This window comes from Rhodamnia argentea, chromosome 5, assembly GCF_020921035.1.
Source record: "Rhodamnia argentea isolate NSW1041297 chromosome 5, ASM2092103v1, whole genome shotgun sequence".
NCBI classification, from domain to species: domain Eukaryota; kingdom Viridiplantae; phylum Streptophyta; class Magnoliopsida; order Myrtales; family Myrtaceae; genus Rhodamnia; species Rhodamnia argentea.
The window spans coordinates 15,927,738-15,951,508 of NC_063154.1; the positions used below are offsets into that span (position 1 = coordinate 15,927,738).

The 23,771-nt window shown below is 38.8% G+C and overlaps 2 protein-coding genes, 1 long non-coding RNA gene and 1 pseudogene across 6 annotated transcripts; 2 read left to right on the forward strand and 2 right to left on the reverse strand.

Annotated features, from left to right (window-relative positions):
* Window positions 1-1,537: 1,537 nt before the first annotated feature.
* On the forward strand, window positions 1,538-13,388 carry LOC115746634 (MADS-box transcription factor 23-like). Its single transcript, XM_048278696.1, has 8 exons — window positions 1,538-1,816; window positions 5,816-5,894; window positions 11,241-11,302; window positions 12,480-12,585; window positions 12,707-12,745; window positions 12,826-12,909; window positions 13,009-13,163; window positions 13,255-13,388. Exons 1-8 carry the CDS (start codon window positions 1,635-1,637, stop codon window positions 13,268-13,270), a joined length of 723 nt encoding a protein of 240 aa, XP_048134653.1. The 5' UTR covers window positions 1,538-1,634; the 3' UTR covers window positions 13,271-13,388.
* LOC125314990 lies at window positions 5,762-12,100 on the reverse strand. 3 transcript variants are annotated; one of them, XR_007198345.1, is made up of 3 exons: window positions 11,048-12,100; window positions 6,978-7,138; window positions 5,762-6,059 (listed from the first exon to the last, which is right to left on the reverse strand). It is a non-coding gene; the product is annotated as an uncharacterized LOC125314990 (long non-coding RNA). The 3 variants fall into 3 exon arrangements; XR_007198344.1 differs by having other exon boundaries at window positions 6,965-7,138; XR_007198343.1 differs by lacking the exon at window positions 6,978-7,138.
* A 2,084-nt stretch (window positions 13,389-15,472) lies between the features above and the next one.
* Window positions 15,473-18,417, forward strand: LOC115746635 (DNA-directed RNA polymerases I and III subunit RPAC2). Of its 2 annotated transcripts, none has more exons than XM_048278695.1 (4): window positions 15,473-15,583; window positions 16,611-16,713; window positions 17,228-17,304; window positions 17,823-18,417. In XM_048278695.1, exons 2-4 carry the CDS (start codon window positions 16,613-16,615, stop codon window positions 17,972-17,974), a joined length of 330 nt encoding a protein of 109 aa, XP_048134652.1. In that variant the 5' UTR covers window positions 15,473-15,583; window positions 16,611-16,612; the 3' UTR covers window positions 17,975-18,417. The 2 variants fall into 2 exon arrangements, with proteins under 2 accessions (XP_048134652.1, XP_048134651.1); XM_048278694.1 differs by having other exon boundaries at window positions 15,476-15,575; window positions 16,597-16,713; window positions 17,823-18,332.
* A 204-nt stretch (window positions 18,418-18,621) lies between these two features.
* Window positions 18,622-23,560, reverse strand: LOC115746620 (annotated as a pseudogene).
* Between the last annotated feature and the right edge of the window lie 211 nt (window positions 23,561-23,771).

A 23,771-nucleotide genomic window follows, 5' to 3' on the forward strand; every position in this document is an offset into this window, starting at 1 on the left:
TTGTGCTTGACCATGGTAAATTAACCTTCGACCCATGGCTACCCATTGCGAGGAGCGGTAGCAGGTGAAGGCGGCCATGGCCTCACTAGCCGAGGACGAGGCCGCCTTCGCCCGTGGCTGGCAAAGCCTTTGCGAGGCTGCTCTCGTCCACGCCCCTCACTTAGTGGCCGACGAGCTCCGTCCAGGTTGCAAGGGACAGATAGAAAGGAAAGAAGGAAGAAAATAAAGAATAGAAAAATTTAAAAATATGAAAAATTCAAAAAAATATTAAAAATAAAATATTATTAAAATTTTTCCATGTCAGCATCAACCAACCAAATGGGCTAAATTGGCACAGATGCAAAATGTGTATGATGAAATTGATACAATCACAATAGATTTAACATTATTTTGATAATTTTCCTATCATCCGCCTCCCACCACATAGGAGACTTGGATGATGTCAAGCTCAAAGAGGAGATGGTGGCAGTGGATGTCGCCGAGGTGATGATCGGATATAGAAACAACGTTTAAGGTTATGATGCGAGTGAAAGAGACTATTATCACTAGTAATCCGAGTTGGAGGATGAAAAAGGATCGCATTAGCCATCTCACTCTTAAGGTAATTTCTTTTCTTTTCTTTTTCTTTTCTTTTTTTTTAGGCCTAATCCTTGAGGCAATTTTAATGCCTAAAACATTTATGTAATGAATATAGTGGGTGACAAAGAGTATTCTCCCAAGTAATGTCAATCAAGCAATAAGTGTGTGATATTATTGTTAATCGGTCCCCTTCTTGTGAATAAGAAAGTTTTTAAAACTGCATACGTGATGATATATTAGCATTACTCGAGATAATTTAATTCTATTTCAATATGTACGAAATAAAAGTGTGTGTATATATATACACAAATAAACGTGTCAATTATGGATACGATAACGGCGCCGTCCACTTGCCCCTCAAGAATCTCGAGCCGACTGTTTGAAAGTACGAGGTTTGCACTTCTCTCAGTTCTCTCGAGTACAAACCTAGCTCTACTCTCCTTCCTCGACCGACATCTGTCCTAATCTGATCTGTGTCTCTGTTCGAAGTCTTCCTCGGCAGTGGCCATTGACAAATGGGAGTCTTGGGAAGGAGAGTGCGGGTTAAGATCGTACTCGCGAGAGTGTGCATCGACAGGTGAGTTAAGAGACCTAATCTTTTATGTTCTGGGTAATAGAGCGGACCTTTTATTGGGTTAAGCAAATCTGCTCGGCCTTTCCTTTGTGCCTTTTTAAAAACGAGGATTGGCTTGCCATAGAGAGGGAAAGAACATCAGTTCCTTCTGATCAGAAACAGCATCGAGATTGTTTCTATTCAACCATGGCTTCAAGCAAGTAAACTTGTCATCTTTCTTCTTCTTCTTGCTATGTTCCTCTTTATCTTTTTAACTATTTCAAACTTCTTTGGCATCTATTATTTTCATATATTCATTTTTTTCAAATAGATATGCGAATTCTCATTTTCTTGAGCTAGAATCATAACTTTCGTTTCCCTTGTTCTAGAGGCGGAGTACGTGAAGTTTCTTGATGTGTGGTTTCACGAGAGAGCTTAATCGTATATCCGACCGATAAAAAAGGCGAGAAACCCTAAGTTTTGAAGGGAAAGTTGGTGAGAGATGGGAAGAGGAAAGATTGCGATAAGGAGAATCGACGACTCCACGAGCAGGCAAGTCACTTTCTCTAAGAGAAGAAAAGGGTTGCTCAAGAAGGCAAGCGAGCTTTCCATACTCTGTGATGCCGAGGTGGGGATCATCGTCTTCTCTTGCACCGGAAAGCTTTACGATTTCGCGAGCTCTAGGTTAGATCTCTTCCTCATCTTTCCTTCCCTCAAAGTCAAATCTCCTCTCTGCTGTGCTCGACATTTTTCATTGACTAGTTTCTGGTGGCTTCAGTTCTTTTGCAACATCATGTTGTGGGTTTTGACTTCTTGAGGTTTTGGCAATGGGGAATCCCAAAACGTTTTGTGATGAACAACATTGTTGATGAGCATATGTACTAGCCAAAGTTGGAGGGGCCTTCTGATGTCATGACCCTTACATTGCTCACTTATTCGTTTGTTTGTTTCCCGTATTTGATTCAGTTAACCTAAAGTTGTCTTAGTATCTTCATGTTGGCTGCTCTAATGAGAGTTACGACTTAAGAAGCAATCGTAGATATGGCCTAGACATTGTTTTAGGTTAAAATTGGCTCCTTTCAGTTGAATTTAATCAAAATTTACAAGATACCATACCCTTCAAAATTAATTTCTCGCGAAGACAACCAAAATATATTGCAAGTACATGCTCAGAATCAATCCCCAGCAAAACATGAATACACATTGAAAGCAAATTATACTGCCAATATATATAACACTGACTTAGTTTTTGTTTCTCTTCGAATACCTCCAGGTTTATTCTAAACAGAGACTCTCTGGGAAGTCGAAACCCTAAAATTCACATAGAAAGTATGATACTCCCTTAATTATACAAGAATCCATACTCTGCATAAAACCAAGCTCAATCTTCAGTTTTGGTGTCCACTCCGGAAAATTCACATTTGAGTCTAATATAGTATATAAGCAATGATAAAAACCCCTCCATGATACTTCCACGAGTAAAATAAAGTTTATTTAAAAGCAAATCAACATTAATAGTAGGTGAACTCAAAATATGGTAGAAGTGGTGGTGAAAACTGGTAAGTAGTTATGCACATATTCATCTAACATTTATCTCCCCATGTCAGTGTCGGTATTATCACAAGTGAAAATTACCATGAACAGAAGAAATTCTTGCACAAAACAACCAATTCCGAGCAAATTGAAATGTTATTACAAACTCGTCGGTGCCATTTCCTACACAACTTCACAGATTCACATGGTGTTAGTGTTTTGTGCTAGCAATGTCCGGTGGATATGTAATTAATATGATTCCATGCGAAAATTAAGATGCATCATACCATAGCGTTTCGTTACACTGAAACAGAAATGCATCTAGAAACGTGCTATACAAGCACAGCTAGACTTTCAATGGAAACATCGTGTTTCAACAAACAGAAAAGGTGAAGTAAAAGACGCAAATTCAAGGGAGAAGATGTGTCGGCCGTGATATCGGCCATTTTCATATGTTAAAAATGTTTATTTTGATTTTTTTTATATGAAGAAAGATGTCAAAACTAGATTTTCTTTTCATGAAAACATTGCCCTAGTGCCAAAGCTGACAATATAAAATGCTGAAAGGGTAAAAAACCGTAACCAAATCATATTTTGGATAGAGGGAGTTTACTTGTGGGATTGATGGGTTTGATGTCATCTCAAAAATGAAACTTTATTTTAATCAGTTTGGAATGTGGGGCTAAATTTGAAAAACGTATAAGCCTACCTGGAGTCTTAAAACTTTCAAAAATTGCAATCAAGTTCTTTCATTAACTCCGTCCAACTTGACAAACGAAAAACGTAAGCAAATCTTAAGATTTAATTGCACTAACTTGACTAATTTTAAGATTTGATTGCACCAACTTGATAAGTTTTAGGACTTGATTGTACTTTTTGAAAGTTTTAACGCTCGATTGCACTTTCGAAATAAGTTTTAGTATAATACTAATCCATTTGAAAAATGAAATGAAGGTAGTAACCTCTTTTGCTATTTACATTGCTGCCGACTAATAAAAAAACTCAGACTATTCAATAAGGTTTGGTTCAATATTCAAATGTAAGGACATTCCACCTATGCATAAGCTAGATATGCCTTGATATCGAAGCATCGAAACTGATAACTGGGAGGCAAAATAAAGGGCTTGGAAATATTGAAATACATGGTTTCTTTCTCTCCTGCCAGTGGAAAATTAGATCTGGTGATAGTCTGTCATGTACAAGGAGCATTTTTCATATTCTGGGATTCAGAGAAAAACCAAGGAGAAAGTGACTCAAAAGACCTAAAAAATATGCTCTTCGAAATGAGTAAGATTTTCTTGGACACTTTGTGTAGTCAGAAACATTGCAGGTAGGACTAATCCGTAACTCGAACAGTAGCTCTTCGAAATGAGTAAGATTTTCTTAGACACTTTAGAAGGTCCGAACTCCATTGACTTAAGTTCGTCATGATCGCCCTAAGGTAAACCTCTCACGCTTCGAATGAACGTGTACCAAGTCCTCCTGAGAAAACCTTTCATCCAATATGCTTCGTTCTGGGACTTCAACTCTGCTGTTATCTCCTCGTAAACCCTTTGAATATGTTCTGCAAAAGCCTCATCAGCATCGCTTATTCTACCCTCTTTGTGAAAATGGAACAAGGTCGAGCAAATGTTGAGGATTCAACCTATACATATGCTGCAGATGGTCTTCTTTATGCTTCCATTCATCCCTTCTTTATGGACAAGTTATGCCCGAGGAATGACAATATCCCAACTCTTCAAGGTATTTCCCAATAAGATATCCTGTCATATCACCGGAGCTTCCGTTAGGCCATTTCCGTCTAAGCATGTTTTTTAAAGGGATAAAGTACACTGAAAGCCCTAAAACTTGTCATAGAAAGTGTAATTAAATCTTAAAACTTTCAAAAAGTGCAATCAAGTCCTAAAACTTGTCGCGAAAGTATAATTGAGTCCTAAAACTTTCAAAAAGTATAATTAAGTCCTAAAATTTATTAAGTTGATACAATTAAGTCTTAAAACTTTTCAAACTAGTGTAATAAAATGTTAGAATTTGTCACCACTTTCCGTTTGTCATGTTGGACGGAGTTAATGAAAGGATTTGATTGAACCAACTCGACAAGTTTGAAGACTTAATTACACCCTTTGAAAGTTTTATGACTCAAATGCATTGTTATGACAAGATTTAAGACCTCCAGTATACTTATCCATTTTTTAAAATGTCCTCTTACGATTCTCTACTAATCTTTTCATATAAAGAACATTCTGCATTACATAGCGAATTATTTTCAAATAGATGACCACCATGCAATCTAATCTTTTCATATAACGAACATTCTGCATTACATAGCGAATTATTTTCAAATAGATGACCACCATGCAACCAGAAGCCAGAACTTCTGCAATTGCTGCTTCTTGCGACAATTAGGATCAATGTGGTGCTCAATTTTTAGCTCTTGAACTTCTGCATTTGCTGCTTCTTCCGACAATTAGGATTAATGCGGTGCTCAATTTTTAGCTCTTCAAACCTTACAACACGAGTGCTCAACATACTTAACAGTAGGGATAGCTCAACAGACCTGTTCCTACATTAAATTCCCTCGATTTAAAAATCAATGGACTCCACTTTGCATGTTTGTCGGTAATCTTCTTGGAATTTAAGTATCCAGAAAGCGCAGACGATACCCTGAGGTGACCGACCTCAATGGCTACATCCAAAAACTCCAAATTATACCCATTGTGATACAAATACCCCAAATTTTTTTATGTCACCAAAAACCCTATAGTTCCATCCAGGATATATTTGTCACACCGATATAAGTTTGGGATTATTTATAATGTAAAAAATCTTCGGGGTCTTTGTGTCACAATGGACAAGTTTGGGGTTTTTAATCTTTTAGTGACAAAACAAAAAGGAATTTGAGATATTTGTGTTGCAGTGGGCATAGTATGGAGTTTTTTGTGGTACCGACGATGGTAACAATTTTCACTAGATATTTCAGAAGTCGACTAAGATTTTGGGTTTGACATGAGGGGACTTACCAATTTGCACTATGCAGATGTACCTCGACTTGCTTGCGCATTCATTTTCCAGTTTTGGCTAAACTATCATATATACTATAACAATGAATATACATTAGTCCATCTGTATAGATGAACTTCAATTTCGCAGTATGCAGTCGGTGCTAGAACGTTACAAGGAGTTAAGGGAGGAAAGCCACCAACTATTTAATCCAGCTTCAGAAATCAAGGTAAGAATCTGAAACGACCCACCTCTTTTTCTACGAAGTTTGCACAGAAACTTCAGATGTCTTTCCCTTTCTTAAAGACTCATTTTACACTAAAAATGGCATCAGCATCCTGTGGAAACTTGGTCATTCCATTAGTACTTCAGTATTCTAGCTGTAAAACTGCACCTGCACAATACTCCACCTCACTGTCAAACTGTTTCTCTTTATCATTTGAACTGCCACTTATGTGAACATGATTTAGCACTAAAATTAAAGATTAGCTGCATAGAGAGCAACAGAGATTTTGTGAAATGCATAAAGCTTTTGTTCGAAGAACAAAGTAACTAATGCAGCTGAAAAATGACACTTGTCGCAAGTATTGGGAATATAATAGTCCTGATAGTTCCACACAAGCTAATCATGGTATTGTTGTCTAAAATGTTTTAACCATGGTATACTACCAAACATCTCAATCTGCTTTTGCTGTTTAATGATCCTAACCAGAACTTTTTTCAACCCTGATCCTATCGAATAAACATGGGAGTCTGATTGTCTGCGTGGAAGAGGGAATTGGATCAACTCACTTGAAAGTCATTATTCAAGCTAAGAAACTTCAGGTTCTTCATCAACCAATTCATGCATAATGGTGGCAACTCCACAATGCATGGCTGCAAGATTTAATATCTAACCAAAAAGTCTAAGCATAGATGATGAACAAGAAACACACACAACAGATAGACCGCAAGAGCAGTGTAGCAGGGGTCATCAGCGAATGTCGAAGACCCTTTTATCTGAAGTCTAGTAATGGAGGACTTCAATAGATTAGGCGAGGGAAGCCAATGTGTATCCATTGGCCAGTTGCCTGTAATAGTCGTAGAGACGGTGCTTTATACATCAAGAAGCAAATATACTATGAGCCAGCAGATAACTCTTTGGGAGATGGAAACAAGCCTTTGCTTTATGCTTGAAAGTAAAGCTCCGATTGATTAAAGGCACTGGCAATTGAAACAAGCTCTTCTCCTCTCATATGATCCAAGGGTACCATGTCACTCAAATAACATCTCTCATGTGATGTAAGTCTAGCATTTTACAAAAAATAAGCACCTTCTCATGAACAAAGGAAGGATATGGGGGAGAAAGAAATTATATGTGACCTTACAATTCAAAGCTCTTCATTCTTGAGAAAGACCGCCATTATATGAAGTTCCCAAAAATTTTCAGCTAAATCCTGTGTGCATATTCAGATGCAAACCACAGAATGACACCTGCAAGAACAACCAAGGAAGTGGACAAGGCAACATTTTGGGAAATGGCATCAAACCTACAAAGAACCTCCCCAACAGAGTAACCTCTCATTAAGAACCTCGGACTTGGAACAATATGGGCTTAATAATATACAAGTCTTTCTCAATACTATTAACTTGACAAATCCAGATGAAGTTTCCAAATGTTTTTAAGCTTATTAGATCACTCTATTGACCAACTAGGTATGAAAGAAAGGAAAACACTTACATAACAGAGGTATGACGTAAAGTCAATGACAATGAGAACTGCTTTCAAATACACAAATGCCCAACAATGACCCTGCTTTTCTAATTTCCGGAGCATCGGCACCTCAAAATCTAGCATTTACCACAAATAAGCACCTTCTCATGAACAAAGGAAGGATATGGGGAAGAAACCCGTTGTATGTGGCCTCACAATTCAAAGCTCTTCATTCTTGGGGAAATACACTGGGTGCTGTAGCTAATCCCCATTCCTCGAAAGAAGTTTTTATGGGATCCCTATCTTACCACCCAATGATGGATCACTCGCTTTACAGTTATATCCCACTTGCAACCAGCTAAGTAGTGCTAACGTCCTTGCCTTTGCATTTGCAGAGTCAAGTCAGAAGTTTCAGAAAAAAGTATGCCAAAGATGCAACGAAGCCTCTCGTGGCTCAACAAGTTGAAGTGATAAGCAAAATTTGACTGAAGGATGATTCTCTTTCTTCAAAGAGAAACAAAATTCTTTGGGTTCAAGCAACCATCTGGAAACAGGGAATACGTGAAGAGTCAGAGAAAATATTGCTAATGATCCCAGGTTTGAGAATATCAACACTCTCAATGAGCTACAGAGATTAAAGTAAAGAAAAGCTTACCCACCTTATCATCTATCCTTTCCTACAATCAAATTATGCATGCATAAAACTAATGGAAAGGCAAGTGAGAGGATTATCAGGTCATTGTGAGGCAGCTGAAGCAATCAATATCTTGCGATTGCAATTCAACTGGGGTCAATAAGTGCCAAGGACATAAGCAACAGCATATATAAAAGGGGTAATGACTTCGCATGTACTTGAACTGTTGCTTGTTTTACGATTGAGAATCAAATTAACTTCTCAAATGTAGATCAATGTGAGGCCATCATTAAAATTGTGGACGGAAAATGCCAAATTGGACAATAATGCTGATAAATAGCCATTAATTGTCTGCACTAGGGTATGATGTTGCCTCTTCAAATGATATCAAGTCAATAGTCATACTAAATGGCCAAGATCATCCATGTCAGTACTCTCTCTCTCCTCATCACCCAACACCTAAATGGAAATGGCACAATTGAGCAGGTACCAATTGGGCTTAAGTTTTGCTAGGTAAATGTTAGAAAGTCTAACCCAAAAGCTTAAACCGATAGGCTGAGGGAGACTACATGAATATAAAGAGCATTTAAGTGGGAGAAGACTTACCCCCTCTTACGTGCAACCGGACTACGAGCAGCACGTGAAATATTAACTACGCACAGTCATATGCACATTCACATGGAATTTTGACCATGCATGTTCGCGAAAGGATAGCAATGGCTCTTATACCGTATTAGAAAGTCCAATCCAAAAGCTTAAGCTAACAGGTGAAGAGAGGCCACATGAATATAAAGCGCATTTAAAACTCGTTGTCAATCGATGTGGGATAATAATTCAACAGTAAACGAGCCACATCAATAAAAATACATATCACGACCATTTTTTAAAGGAGGTTCAAATCGACCCACATCTGAAAATTTGAGGTACATGATTGAACAAAGAAAAAGTTCAAGCACTCAATTGTAAAAGAGACAAAAGTTCAAATACTTGCATTGTCATTATCCCTTTGTAAAAGTGGAGAACTGGGAACAAGCAACAACGACAAAAACTAGGTCTTCACCCACTTAGTGTGGTCATTGATCCGAAGGCCAATGTCTCACATTTCCAGATAACCTCAAATGAGCTTTCCTCATTTTACCTTCGTTGATGTCATGCTCACCTTTCTTCCAATATATTCATCTATATACTATAAATTAGACATATGAGCATGTGGTACAAATGTTGGTACGGGAGTTGGGTCCTTGAACCATAATGCTACATTCTCACAGAGGATGGGAGAAGACTTATGGCTTTGTTTTAGACAACCCCAAAGACCGCTACTTGAGTACTTGTTTTGGGAGCTTGATCCAAGTAAACAACTGGCTCATTATAAAATGGTCTCAAGCAACACACTTGCAGGTAGTGTGTGGACTTAAGGAGCATGTAAGACAGTGCTAAACCATAAGAGCCACCTCTAGAACCTGTTTGGAACAAAGAATCACATGTTAGGAGTCACCTCTTGAACCTACAGGCCACTTGTAGAATCCTATATGTTATTGTGGTGTATGGTTAAATAGCCGACATTGACAAGGAAAATGGTGTTATAACTAGGAAAGTTTGTGACGCTCTGATCTCACAACTGATGGAAGAGGACTTATTGCTTGATTCTTAAGGAAATGAGCCACCTCCAACGGCCACCTTCTAAATAATCCTTTTGGGGGCTTGGGTTCGGACCACATGGCAACTGGAGTTAGTTCATTAAATGAACCATGCTATGACATGAGTTGGGACATGCTTAAGAGCAAGGCATTGCTGCTAGAGCATGTTCTGCAAGTCTAAGGACATGAGATTGGCAAACAGACAGGTTGTCCAATATTGAAGCATTGCGAAGGCAATGATTAATTGGTGCAAAAGAGAATGCTGGGCTACCTTACTCATGGGCAGGCAGAGATGTGCTGAACAGATTAAAGCATGTGTATGGGCACAGCAAGCCGATGGTGCAGAAGTCCCCTAATGCACGTGCTATTTGTAACAATTCAGCTGGAACCACATGAATCTAATCCTTGAAAGAGTTGCTCAAATCTTTGGTGACCACAGGAGTAGGCTGCTAACTATGTATCCATGCGATCCTGCTCTCACTCTGTCTTAGGACCTGTGGTCTTGCAATCTCCTTCTCCACGTGTAGCAATAATGCCAATATCAATGTTGCCCATAGGGTTCAATACAGTAAGCCCAAAACGCCATAACACGGAAATAGGATCAATCCTGCACTTTTGCATTATTTTAATATCATTTGTTACAACCTGGCCCAAACCATGTGAGCTAAGCCCCAAAAGGAGAACTCAAGATGGCGGTGACCTAGGGGAGTCGGCGACTACTTATATATCAAGCACTCAGCATCCCTCTCCTACTCTATGTGGGACTTGGAGTGTTCAAGTATTGGGGAAGGCCATGTGCACTTCAAAAGGGTTGTGAGCAGGCAAATATGGGCTGTCTAATGGTTGGTTGAGCAAGGCACATGCTGCTTCATTCGAGATGATGCAAAATGCTGTGCATGGGCTAATTCAAGAACAGAATGATTAGATACATAAGCAAGCGGACTGGTTCATGAGTGCATTTCTAGGAGCAAAATCCATGTGGATGAGCGCACTGCGAGTGCACTCTCAGGTTGCACCAGCAAGGTGCATGTGCATAGCACTATGAAACATTATGCAGTTTGAGCTTTCAAACATTTGACCATGCGACATTGTTGACAGGTTTTTGAAACATTGCAACACATATAATAAGCTACAACATGATCAACAGCTAGTGTATTCCAACTTCTATCCTCATGGTTGCACAATTTTCCAGCGTAATAGCTTCGGGAACCCTACTTGCTACAAATGCTTCACTGATCAAACCCCCAATGCAATTGGTTGAAACTATTATAGTTAATTTAATCAGCACTCAATGAAGAAAAACTCACTTCCGTATGCTTACATAATACTTCACCTCTAATTGAATATCCAAAACATGTTCTAGTAAGTAAAATATCCATTAAGCATCCATTAGAAAAAGACCATATTCAGGTTCTTACCTTACAGACCCTGCTTGCAGTTGTACTAGTCTACTCAGTCTTAGGATCATCCATTCCATCAGTCCTCATCTGTCATTATCGCCATTGAAATCCATGCAACGATTTGAGAACTTCCTCATTGTAAAACATGCACCACGGTAATGCCTCCCCATTCATTGAGTATTCTGTCATGCTACTTCTCTGATGTTCCCAGCATTGCCAAAGAGAGGTCGCAAGCTTAAGACAACAGCTGCAGCACCTGCAAGAGCGCCACAGGTACAATAATTTTCCACTTGGTCATGAGTTTTTGGAGAAATGTACGTGAATGATATAGATGTGGACTTCCAAAAGTATTGGGAATCTTCCAATTATCTCACTAAATGATATTTAGCATGCTTACCTGAATTAAAATTTCTGTTCCAACTGTTAGGATCTCTTACAATTATCATCTTGTAGAGGAATATTAAGAATCAGATTACAAAGTACAAAATACCATGGTTTCAAAGATTCATACAATTAATTCCACTTGGTGCAAAAAACTTGTCTGTTGCTTGTAACAAAAGGTTTAGCCCTATATGATGTCGAGTCAAGGAAAAGACATCCACAGCTTATCCACGTCCAAAGAGAAAACAGGATATGTATGTCATCTTCTCAATCATGTGCATTGAGAATACTTGTGTAGAGCAGATGAAACCTATGGAAGATAGTGCTACACAGTTATCACGTCATAACCAAAGAAGACAACAACTTCTCTCATAATCAATAAGCATAATCCTCAGCCAAGCATATTCTATCTACTTGATATGCAAATTTTCAAGAGAGCTACTAATGCCCAGGCAGAAGTAGCATAAAGTATTATTTGTTGCGACCAAATAGATCTTCTTAGTCCACAAAGAACGTGTGAGTGGAGTAAGCCCAACAAGTTTTTTATTGGCAGATGGGACAATAAATTCAGGGATAGATTCTGAAACTATCACTTTAGGGGTATACTTCTAGTTATTTTTTATGAGCTGCTAGGACAAAGAAATCCAGAAACTATCATATTTGAAGTTTACTTTCTTGGTTATGTTGGTGGAGATGTCTTGTTTATGTTGGCGGAGCTGCCAGCAAAAAGAAATCCAGAAGGCTTCCTCGAGTTTGCACAATCTTGGGATGCTAGACTATGTCCAAGATTTTAAAATAGACTAATTTCAATGATATAATCAGTAAAGTCTTTCAAAATTGCTAAAGCAACTCGTCACGACAGCTTCTAGATTTAAAAATGCGGCAAATTATACATTAGGAGAATGTTCATTCACTTAACTATATGATTGGAAAGGGTGTTGGATGTCTCTTGATAAGATATGCTATCAGAATGTCAAGTATCTAGAGACAAGGTCTTCAAAATGTGACAGGAAATTGATAAGTTCTAGAGTGTAAGGATGATATTTTCTCTCCAATCTGAATCACACAGGCAATTGACGGGAGAACAACTTTCTGGCCTCAGTGCCAAAGATCTGCAAAATCTGGAAAACCAACTGGAGATGAGCCTAAAGGGCATCCGTACCAAAAAGGTACTAGCCGAATATCTGCCTTGAACTGTCAAACATTGTTTCTGTATTACTACCAAATCCAGGAAAAGACACACCACTTGCTCAACATATGCAAGGAATAACTCTGGTAATTGTTTCTCTACAGGAGCAAATTTTCTCTGGCGAGATAAAAGAGCTGAACATAAAGGTTTTCAGAGACCTGGCGACTTCATCCCAATAGTACAGTTATCAACTATCAAGTGACTCACAATGATTAATTCATTACAGGGGAAGGTGATGCATCAGGAAAACATAGAGCTGCAAAAGAAGATTAGTCTCTTCCTTCAGGAAAATAAAGCATTGAAAAAGAAGGTAATAGATCAGATGACAAGTGCATCTGTTACATCTATAGAAACCAGAATCAATCAATTACTCATCTTTTATTTTACTGACAAATTTCCTAATCCATAGGTTTATCAAGCAGGGGATGTGAATCAAGCTAACCAATATTCCCATGAACCATCAACTACGACCATAGTGCATGACTTGTTTGCCCCTTCAAACCTCCAGCAGAGCCAGCCACGGCTTCAGAGTAAAGATGCCCCTCTAGAAGCAACCAATCTGGGGTACATTTCCAACTCAATTATTTTGAAGAACATATTTTCAATCAAGGCCAATTCTTTCTCACAACAGATCTGATTAAGCACTGTGAACCAGATTGCAACTGCATTAGCACAAGTTCGGACTGTGGATGGTATCAACTGTATTGCGTCAAAAGCTAGCAGACAGTTAAAAAGCTCAAGCTTCCACAAGTGTTGAGTTCTCTTCGCACAACAAACTAGTAAATCCAGCAGAATGACCTCAAGCTATGGTATGTCATGTCTAAAACTCAGAACTGTTTTGCATCTCTGTAAATGAAAACATTTCAATAAACAACAAAAGCAAGACAACCTGCCAAAAGTTATTCACCATTGTGAGCTAAGTTGTCCTCTTCATTCTACTGACTTCTGTTAAAAGGTTTGTACTGCCAATTCTGCTCTAATCATAGTCTTGATCACTGCTTTTCTTCAAGAAGTGTAACTTCTACAGCTTCTGAACAATTTAAAAACTTGCGAACTGTTGCAGATGATAGTTCAAAATGCACACATTATATGTACGAGAAAGGGTCCAAGACGATGCACCTCTCTATTGCTGTGACATATAAACCCAATGAATGAAGAGATACGGAAAGAAGCATGAATCATAGCTCATTCAGCTTCCTTTAGTGACAAAGTACGCACTACCTCAGATAAATTTGCAGCCACATGTACACAACCAAGCAGCCTCGCACAGCCAATAAGCACATGAGAAAAACTGCTTAAAATGGAAAATCCAAGCCAGCACAACAATTCTCAACATTCCTTGTGTCGTCGTGCAATGGATAGGACGAAACACAGTGTGCAGACGTAGGACACAGAACAAATAAACACAGCATCTAATCAACTAAGCTTCCTCTAAATCTGGCTTATTTCGAGCAACATGTGCACAGCTCATTCCATGGCAATAACAAATACAAGCTTCGCTTTTTATGTCCTGATTGGATTGATTTCATCATTCCTTATCCTTTGAGGAGTCTTCATCTAAGACTCTAGGACTCCAAGCGTCCCAGCCAGATCATCAAAATGACTAGGACTTCACTCTTCATGCGGTTTCATTTCCCTATTACGAACACATTGTTCGATCAACTGCGAACTCCGGCAGCGATCCCTCCACGTTCACACAGCTACATCCTCGGAACATCCGAATGACTCTTCTTTGCGAAGCAATCTGGCAAGACCCAACACCATTTTCGGCCACTATTGTCCACTACTGATGCAAGGATTCTTCTTGGGTGCAAAAGAGGGTGATGGGTTATCAGAGAGAGCTAACCCATCGTAGCAATCAGCAACTCGATCAGCCTCTGGTGCACAGTGCCACACGGCGGAGCAACGAGGGAACCGCTGCGAACCGCAACGAGAGCGGTCTGAGAGGCGATGTTCTACTGGTCATGAGAGAAGCCGTCGAGACAACAAGCGACGAAATCGATGGGCATTCGCCCCCATTAGTTCAAGATCGCATACAAGTGGCTCAACCACCTTCTCACTGGAGCAGAACAGGCTTTCCCAACCGTCTGCACGTCAATCTCGGACCTTTTGAGTCGTATATACACATCACCGATGATGCGAAGTGATTGCGTCGAGAGCTGATCGGTTAGTGAAATTATATTTGCATTTAATATGTAAAATAATAATCGATGATTTATTAGATTTATATTCAAAATAAAAAATAATTAAAAAAACAGACCCTGTCTGAACAGCCCGATTTTCCCTTGAAATCATGAACTGAATCGAAAATCACTTATCTCAATTTTATGCAATCGAAAATCGGACTAGCGCCCCAAGAAATTAGCGCATTTGAAAAACCTTTTTCTATTCATTAAAAATTATTGTTTACTTGTTACCCTTTTTTTTTGTTTTTTCAAATTTTACGTCACACCTATTTAGACATTTTTAACGAAAAATGCTCGAAATCTTCTACGTAAATTGGCATGTCTTTCACGATTTTTTCAGATTTATATAACATTTTGAAACTTTCTCCGGTAAAAAAAATATATATTTTTAACTTAAATCAGGACAAAACAAACGCACTTAAGGTATGGGGATCATACACCACATTAACTTATTTCATAAGATTTTCATTAGTCAATTAACTATAAAGTATGTCGAATATTTTCATATTGTTATTGATGTTCGTAATTATAATAATCTTCTAATATCTCATAAATTAATAGAAATATAACATAATTCCTTTTTTAATATAATTATTTTGGTACCATACATTGGAGTAATCTGTTTACGCTCGCCCTCCTCTTCGCTCTCGCGCTTGGTGCTCTCCCCTCCCTTTCTCCCGCGCAGCCGCCGTCCGCCGCCCCCATCCGTGCCGTGCTCGCCGTCGTCTCTTCAAGGTTCCGCCGCCTCAACGGGAAGCTCCGTCGCCGTCGGCAGTTTGTCACTCTTCAGGTCGCTTCCCGTCTCTACTTGTCTCTCTTTCACTCTCTCTCTTGCTAGGTTGCCGACTCTTTCTCCCTGTTCAGCTCCCCAGTCCTCTCAAGCATTTCCGTTTGGCTCTCCGGGATAGTCTATTTCTCGGCGAATTGCCGTCCGTTTGCAAAAATCTTATCTTTCCCTTGTTCACGCGGCTGATTACTCGAATCTCGGTTGTTGACTTAATTTGTGAAAAATCGACCGGCCTGACCTAATTTGTGAAGGTGATCCTATCCTGCCGTTCTGTTTTTTCCTTCTGTTTGGGTGGTCAGGAATGTGAATTAGGAATGAGTTGGATGTACGTTTTTTTTTTTTTTTTTTTTTTTTTTTTTGTGGTTAAATTCGATTCTTCTTGTCTTCGTATTCGAGATTCATTTTTAATTGGTAAAAGATTGTGAGTCACTTCATGTTAAATGATAAACACCCCTCAAACTTATGGCGGTATCTGTCTAAAGCTCTCTTTCTGTCTCCCCTATTGATCCTTTGCGGAAGTGAGAGTTAAGTGTACGGGTGAGTGGGGTGAGTGTGGTTTGCAGCAGGTGGAAGCGTGTGGAAGGGAGATAAGTGAGTGCTTTGATTGCCGAGTGGGTCAAGTGCGGCGAGTTGTGTCTTTCTGATAAGTTGAGTGTGGTCTTGTGAGATAAGTTTTTACAGAAGAGTGAGTGAAACAAATCGATCATTGTAATTGAGTTTGTCGCTGAATTTAAGCTCTACGACTTATGTTTGTTGACTATTGAAGGATATTAACTTTGTTAAAAATTATGCCTTCCAAGAATTGTTGTCTTGAGGAAAGTAGTATTTTTCTTCTGAATTGTAGAGATGAATCTTTATATGAAGCTAATACATATCTTACTTTTACCAAAAAAAAAAAAATCTTTATATGAAGCTAACCATAAATTATAGAATAACTCTCTCGCTCTCTCTCTCTCTCTCTCTCTCTCTCTCTCTCTCTCTCTGTATGGTTAGTGATTTTTTTTCTCAACATTTTGTGATATCCTGCTTGTACTGTAGTGATGGAACACGCATCCTTCGGAGATCAACGGAATGCCACATTTTCTCTAGCTGAGGAGGATCATACACTTGCAAATGCCCTCAGATTTACCTTGAATCAAGAGTCAGTACTACATTACTGTATTTGGTGCTATTTGTCAGATCTTTACATAGTTGGATCATCTATCCCTTAATTGTTTTGGTCGATATCGGCATATAAGTGTTAAACATCAGGAACAGGGATGCTATTCAGCAGTAAACTTACGAAAATGAAGAATTTTAACTGGATAGTTATATGTACGAATTTTCACCTATCAACTATCACTTACTGAATGTTTTTTGTTTCACTCAAAATCAAGGTTACCTCTTACTTTCGCTTTTCGTTGGGTGAAACCAGTGAATGAAGCTAGATTTACTCATCTTGGAGAGTGATAATCTGGAAAAAAGTTTTGATGAACTACTTACTGGAACATTTTCTCTTATATTTCCTTTTTCTCCTTGGTATAGAAGTTAGCAGGATCTTCTAGTATACTTCAATCTTCTCCACATATTCTATTCTTGCTATTTTGCATAGTTTGTCTGTTTCTGGTAAGTTTAGATTTCATATAGTTTTAATGCATGTTGTGTCTATTCTGCAGTCCACGGGTAATATTTTGTGGTTATAGCATTCCTCATCCTTCGGAAGCCCGGGTTAATATTAGAGTTCAAACGACAGGTATTATATGTTCTCATCAATGTCAAGCCTAAGAGATTTGATGTACTTAGGATGCTTTGCTTTGCTTCTAAACATCATGTTATAGTATGAAACTGTAGTTGGTTATCTATTTCTTTTATAGATGGGTAGACCAGGAAATAAAGATAAAGTGTTGCTGGATTTTGTCAAACAATGCTTGACTAGCCCATGCAATCCGCACAGCACATCAGGGAATCTAAAATACATGCTGCCATATCCAGCACTGTTAAGTCATTCAAAATTGTACCAATTCTCTGTTTTAACTTTGCACCTTAATGCCACGAAACTTCCTCCACAGAACATTGGAGAGGATTGCCCTGGTTAGTAGAGGCCTCCTTTTCCGAGGCATTTGGCCTGGCTTTTGTGTCTTGCATCCATCTTCCCCCACCTTGTGTAACCAATGGAGCTGTTGGTCATCCAGCATTTTCTTCTCTGGTGATCTCCAGAGTGGCTTTTCATGTATTCTACTCTGTTTGAATCTTTTACGTGGTGTTTCCCAGGTGAGCCAGCAAGAGAGGTATTGAAAGATTCATGCCAAGATCTGATGCTGATGTGTCAACACATAAGGGGCACATTCGACAAAGCTGTCAATGATTTTAGAACGACAAATCCTCCTGATAATCATCCTTCCCAGGACATGGACTCAGATTAATCGTGAATTTGGTGTTGCAGCTTTTGATTTATTAGGCCTCCTCATTCTATGTTCACTCGGCTTTTTCAAAGAATGGCCTCTATCAAGTTCTTCTCTGCAGAAAAATATTGCACTGATATTTTTAAGTAAACTGTTTGTGAGTACTTGGGAAGCCATTCGGCATCATTATATCGATCATATGTGAAGACCTACTCAGCATCAATGGCAGAATTGAAGACGAGGATATCGATGTCCGGGTCATATTTCTGCTCTCTATAGTTTTTTGGGGAAAACAAATCATTCTTTTCTATGTAACCGCTCGTTTTTTGATTCTGCACATTCTTCTATGATATTTCCATGGAGTCGTTCATCGAGAGAATACGCATGTAGGGCTTGCCAGTGCGCTCATACTAGCTTCCATGTAACTGGTTCTTTGTCAACATGCATTGGTGCTCATTCTCTGGTGGAGTTGTGTCTTATTTTACAAACTTGATAATCAATGCAGGGAAATTGTCTCCTTGTGTCCATATGCTTCAAGATTGGTGAGCTACGAGTTCAGGATTACAGTTTTGCAGTAGTCGTAGCACACTATCCATGGACGGGGTCTACCTAAACCAATCCTGAACATTTTGCGTATTTTGCGGGTGATATTGAATTTCTACATGCCCTTAATATAACAATCCTTTGTATTTGTACCACGCAACTATGCTGACATACAATATGATGATCCCGATGGTGCAAGCGCCGACGGTCCACAAGAAGTCTTCCTGGGACTGATTTGGGGGATGCCAAAGTGAGATTTTTATGTTAATGCCCATCACGCCGACGACGGTTATGTATGAGCTGATCACCAGAATAGCGGTTGTTATCAGCACTCCCATCTGCAGAAGATTGTTCTGTTTGTCGTCCAACATGATGTTCACGTAGTCTTCCGTGTCGTCGACGTACTCCCTCAGCTTTAAGATATAAAGCAAGGAGAACTAAATTAAGCTATTATTCGCAGCGAAAAGGTTGTTATGGTATCATAAGAATATTCAATTGTCACCAGAGTTAGTTTGAGATTCATACTGTAGACAGCTTGTTAAGTGTGCCATCAACTTGCACGAAGTATGCCTCTAGGAGCATCTCTAATTCTGCCACGTCGACATGCCTGGACAAGGCGCTGCGAGAATCGCCGCTCGTGACCCTTTCAATTTCATCATTCAGCAAACCGTGCGGAGAATTCAAGCCATCATCAGGGAAGATATCCGGATCTCCATTGTGGTGCCTGCATAATTCGATGACGAGACGATAGTAAGAGGATTGAGATTAACACAAAGCAAGAGATTCGGTATGTGCCTGTCATTGTTTAGCTCAGGAACTTCGTCTTCTTCGTCGACGGTAGCTGAGGAAGAAGAAGAAGAGTTGTTCTCTTCTTCTTGAAGCAGTTTGCTGGTCAGGCACATCCCCGCCATGTCCCCATCGTCTTCGAGAAGATGCTCGAACTCATCCCTCACCTAGAGATACATGGAAAAGGCCCGTCCTATAAAAAGTAACCACTGGAGATATGTCTTTAACGCGAGCAATGTTTGTATGGTGATTTAGTTTGTTGAAATATCCCACATTGCTTTCTGTTAGAATATATATATTTATATATATATTCGATTAAACTTTTCTACACAGAATCAAGGCAAGATGCATCCATCATTTTATGTTGAACTTTCTAACATAGTTTTCATCACCTCTCCATATAACCTAAGTTATTAGGTAACTAGTCATATGTAAGTGTATTTCTTTTCTTTTTTGTTTTTTGACAACCGACGGACATGGGCATGGGGATAACGGCAACCGAGAAGCACATGAGATACCCTGTAAGCCCGATGAACCAATTAGCTTAAAGCCATTGGTTGATACCAGTGGCCCTCACCCAAAAGTAGTTTCTCTCTGATTGACGCGACTACCATCCTATGCCGAATCGAAATTTCAAGCTAGAGGAGAGGCACAGAGTTTAGGATAGACAGGGAAGGAAAGTCTCAAACCTTTCGAACGCGTTGAGTTAATGCAACCAAACGGCCCTTAATTTGACGAACCCTTTCGAGGTAGAAGCTACTAATCTCCGAAGTTAGCCTATCCAACGCGGGATAAGCCTCTTGCTCTAATGCTTTTGTCTGCATTTTCACGTGAGTTGATCGGTTTTATGAGCATTAAGTACTGACTAATCACATAAAGAAACCCTAACGACAGAGAGACTGTGTACCTCGTCGTCCAAACAGGAACAAGCAGTTTCAAGGCATGCCTCTAAAGCTACAAACTCAAAAGGAAGAGTCTGTAATCTGTCTTCTTGTTCTTGTTCCTTCAGCACTTGATTGCGTTCCACACTCTCTTGTGAACCTTCAAGGATTTTTGCCGACTCTTCCGCAGTTTGCTCATCGCCACCATTTTTGCAAATCTAATTAGAAAAGCAAAAGTCAATCATTTCCTGCTGAGCCAAGCATGGCATAGCTAGCTGCATAGGATGTTAATTGTCGACAATATCCCTCTCCACAAGTTTCTCACTTTTTTAGCTGCCCATGTATCCTAATGACAATTTTGTTAGGATTCAGCACAGAACCATAATAAAATGGAGCGTGAAAGCGACAAACAAGAATCGAGACATAAGATTTATCCTGGTTTACCCTTAAACTAGGGCTACATTTAGTAGATGATTGCACTATCATTATCACAACAACCTCTCTCTCTAGCAAATGATTTTATTATAATTAGCAGCTTGTACATCTCTGTTTCATTACTCAAGTATAAAAGAAAGTGATATAACGGTAGCTATTCATGGGCTCAAACCCAAACTACCAAAGAAATAAAATGAGACCCCATGCTTTGATGTCTGTTAAAATAATTAAATATTAAATCACGCATTCATCTAACAGCTTAAGCTTTTACGATAGTTGAAAGTTATCTCACCAAAATCTCACATGGTATCAAGAGAAGAGGTCCTTAATTCAAACCTTTCCAGAATTTAACCGCTTTTGGAATCAATTTTTTTTTTGGGTGATTTCTCTATGTAAATCACCATAAATAAGAAAAGTTTTGTAGAAGTCTAGTCCTATTAAAATTACATTCGATTTACCCAAACAGTAAATGAAATAAAATATAAAAACATAAGAAATGATAAAAATCTCATTTTCCCCACTTCTACGTGCTTATGTGCCATTGTGTTTGAATGTTATAACACTCCAATGATGTCACATCCAAATGAGCGTATAATTAAAAAAAAAAAAATCACTCTAATACTTTCTCAACGAGTCCTTAAAAAGATGTTTTGTCTTTTATCGTCAGCCACTTTGGTTTAAGCTACAACACTCATTTTCTTTGAATACCTATGTGTCATGCTCATTGTCTTTAATGATTCGACGATAGAATAGGATATGAAATTTAAGAATTCAAACATATCATGTAAGCATTCAAACAATTTCTAACGTCCGATTCAAATTTGCATATAGTTTTTGTGCTTTTACTATCAAGCACTGGAGTTGTCCAAGATAATCAATTTAATAATTAAATATAAATGGAGCTTATTCATGTTATGAAGTTAAGGCATACCTCTATAGCAGAAAAGAAGGAGAAGAAGTAAGTGACGATTCAAACTGCTATAACCTACTTTATCGAATCGATTTAACAAGCACTAAATAGAATTCCAACATTTTATTGATATTAATTATTTTCAAAATAAGCTATACTCCTCTAAAAATATTCTTTGAAGATATTTTCATTTAATATGTTTTTTTCCGCTTTTGGGCTAAATGGCTAGAGACAAATAAGTTCAAGATTTTTATTTTTTTCGGTCTGTCCTATCTCTAACTCTCCCTTTTTTATTTGATTTTTGCTCCGCCTCTTTGCAGAGTGTGGAACCTAACCCGCACCATTTATTGAGTACAGAAACCACACAAACAAAGATACCACATACTGTCAAGAGTAAAAATGAAGGCACTTAAAATGAAAAGAGAAATGAAGCAAAAAAAAGGTAAATTTAGATTATTTGGTTATTTGCTTAATCTGTGGAGGGTATTTTTGTTTTTATAATTTTCAAGAAACCTCATAGAGATTGTGAATGAATTGTTAAAGGAAATATTAGTCCAATCAAAATATAGGATAGGAAAAAATTGTCGGAGAAGAGTTTATATGTATACATATTTAATAAGGAAAAAATTAAAAATAACGTAGAAATATAATTTGTATATTTCAATTAGAATTACATGCAATAAAATAAACTTACTACCATATGTAATTTTTTAAAAATAGTCATCTAGTTATTTTTAAATCATTGCTTACAGAATAGTTATTTGATATGTTTGCTCCTATTCTAAAATTAATATACATGTTAAGTTGGTGGTTGAGGACAATAATACAAAAAGCATGTGTCACCTCGTCTGATGTAGGAGAAAAGATCATTGGACATCGCATACATGAATTTGGAACATCCTACGAAAAGGTACGTCCATACTTTGATTTTGTAATAGATTTTAATTTAATATTCTTATTGATGATATACAATTATATGTACAGTAAACAATACATATAAGCGTATATAATTTTCATTATAAGTTACATATTTACACCGGCAATATATTTTTTTTCTTTTGTATCTCTAACTCTAGTTTCTCTACTTTTGTTACGCTTCTCTACGAGAGAAAGGAGTTGACCTCACACCTTTGTGTTGAGGTTATCCCACATTGGCTGTGGAAGGGATTGATGGTCGGTCTGTAAATATGAGGAAAAGGCTCATCTTTTCAGCTGGTGGGATGAGAGAGGCCTAAGACCACCCAACACCGATATCGGAGAGGTTACCAACAAGTCTAAACCCAATAGTCACACGGGAGAGATATGGGTTGTCGCTGTCTCCAGCCCATGGCCCAATGTGTAAGGGGGAGATTGTTGGGATTATCCCATATCAATTGTGGAAGGGACTGATGGTCAATTTATAAGTATGAGGGAGATCCTTATCCTTATCCATATTGGCACACCGACAGTACTTCATACAAGCAAAAAATGCGAAGATTTTATGCCAATATATTATCAGCATGAATAAATATGCCCTGACTAAGGAAGGATATGTAGTCCAACTATGTCTTGTAAAAGAATTTTCATTAACGTGATAAATACATCAATTAATCCAAAATGAACACAACACTAATTCAACTAAATATAAGAACGTCTATTTTGATGCAAGGAAAGATGGAAAACCTTCATTGTGTTGGCTTCATGATAGTGCAAGAACCGTCGCTTGAGCTCCTCCACGAAAGGAACCACTGCTGGGTCTCTAGAATTCAGCAACAAAACATCATGTGCAGTGATTATCCCCTTGATGTGCTCCAACTTGATCACAATCGCTCTCTCGCGGCCCGTGATGGACGACGGGTACGAGAGAAATGGGTCGAGGATCCGGAGGTCGTGGGCCGAGAGCCCCGTGCGGCGCATGATTGACTGCTTCCCGGCGTCGATCTGCTGGACCCGGCCGGTCGAGTCAATGACGAGCCAGGTCTTGACCCGCACTGCCTTCTTCCGGTGCCAATGGTCATTCGTGTTTCCTGTGTTGATCGGCGCCGGCTTCACCGCCGGGTCATCTCGGGGCATCGTCGAGGGATGATCGTGCGACACTGCCATTGAGGGAAGGTTGCTTTGTGAGCATACATTGATGGAGCAGGGTCTATTCAACTCTCTTATGAATAAACTATAGAGCATGATTGTTAGGTGCAACGGATGGAGTGGAATGTGCTTAACGAGCCAGGTGATATGCAGTGACGGCCCTCGCTGGGTTCTCCATGAACACTGTCCTAGGTTGTCT

Coding starts and splice junctions, on each gene's coding strand:
- LOC115746634 (XM_048278696.1), top strand. CDS start 1,635: ATGGGAAGAGGAAAGATTGCGATAAGGAGAATCGACGACTCCACGAGC. Junction 12,746..12,825: donor TAAAAGAGCTGAACATAAAG/GTTTTCAGAGAC, acceptor AATTCATTACAG/GGGAAGGTGATGCATCAGGA. Junction 12,910..13,008: donor ATAAAGCATTGAAAAAGAAG/GTAATAGATCAG, acceptor CCTAATCCATAG/GTTTATCAAGCAGGGGATGT.
- LOC115746635 (XM_048278695.1), top strand. CDS start 16,613: ATGGAACACGCATCCTTCGGAGATCAACGGAATGCCACATTTTCTCTA. Junction 16,714..17,227: donor AGATTTACCTTGAATCAAGA/GTCAGTACTACA, acceptor TCTATTCTGCAG/TCCACGGGTAATATTTTGTG. Junction 17,305..17,822: donor TATTAGAGTTCAAACGACAG/GTATTATATGTT, acceptor GGTGTTTCCCAG/GTGAGCCAGCAAGAGAGGTA.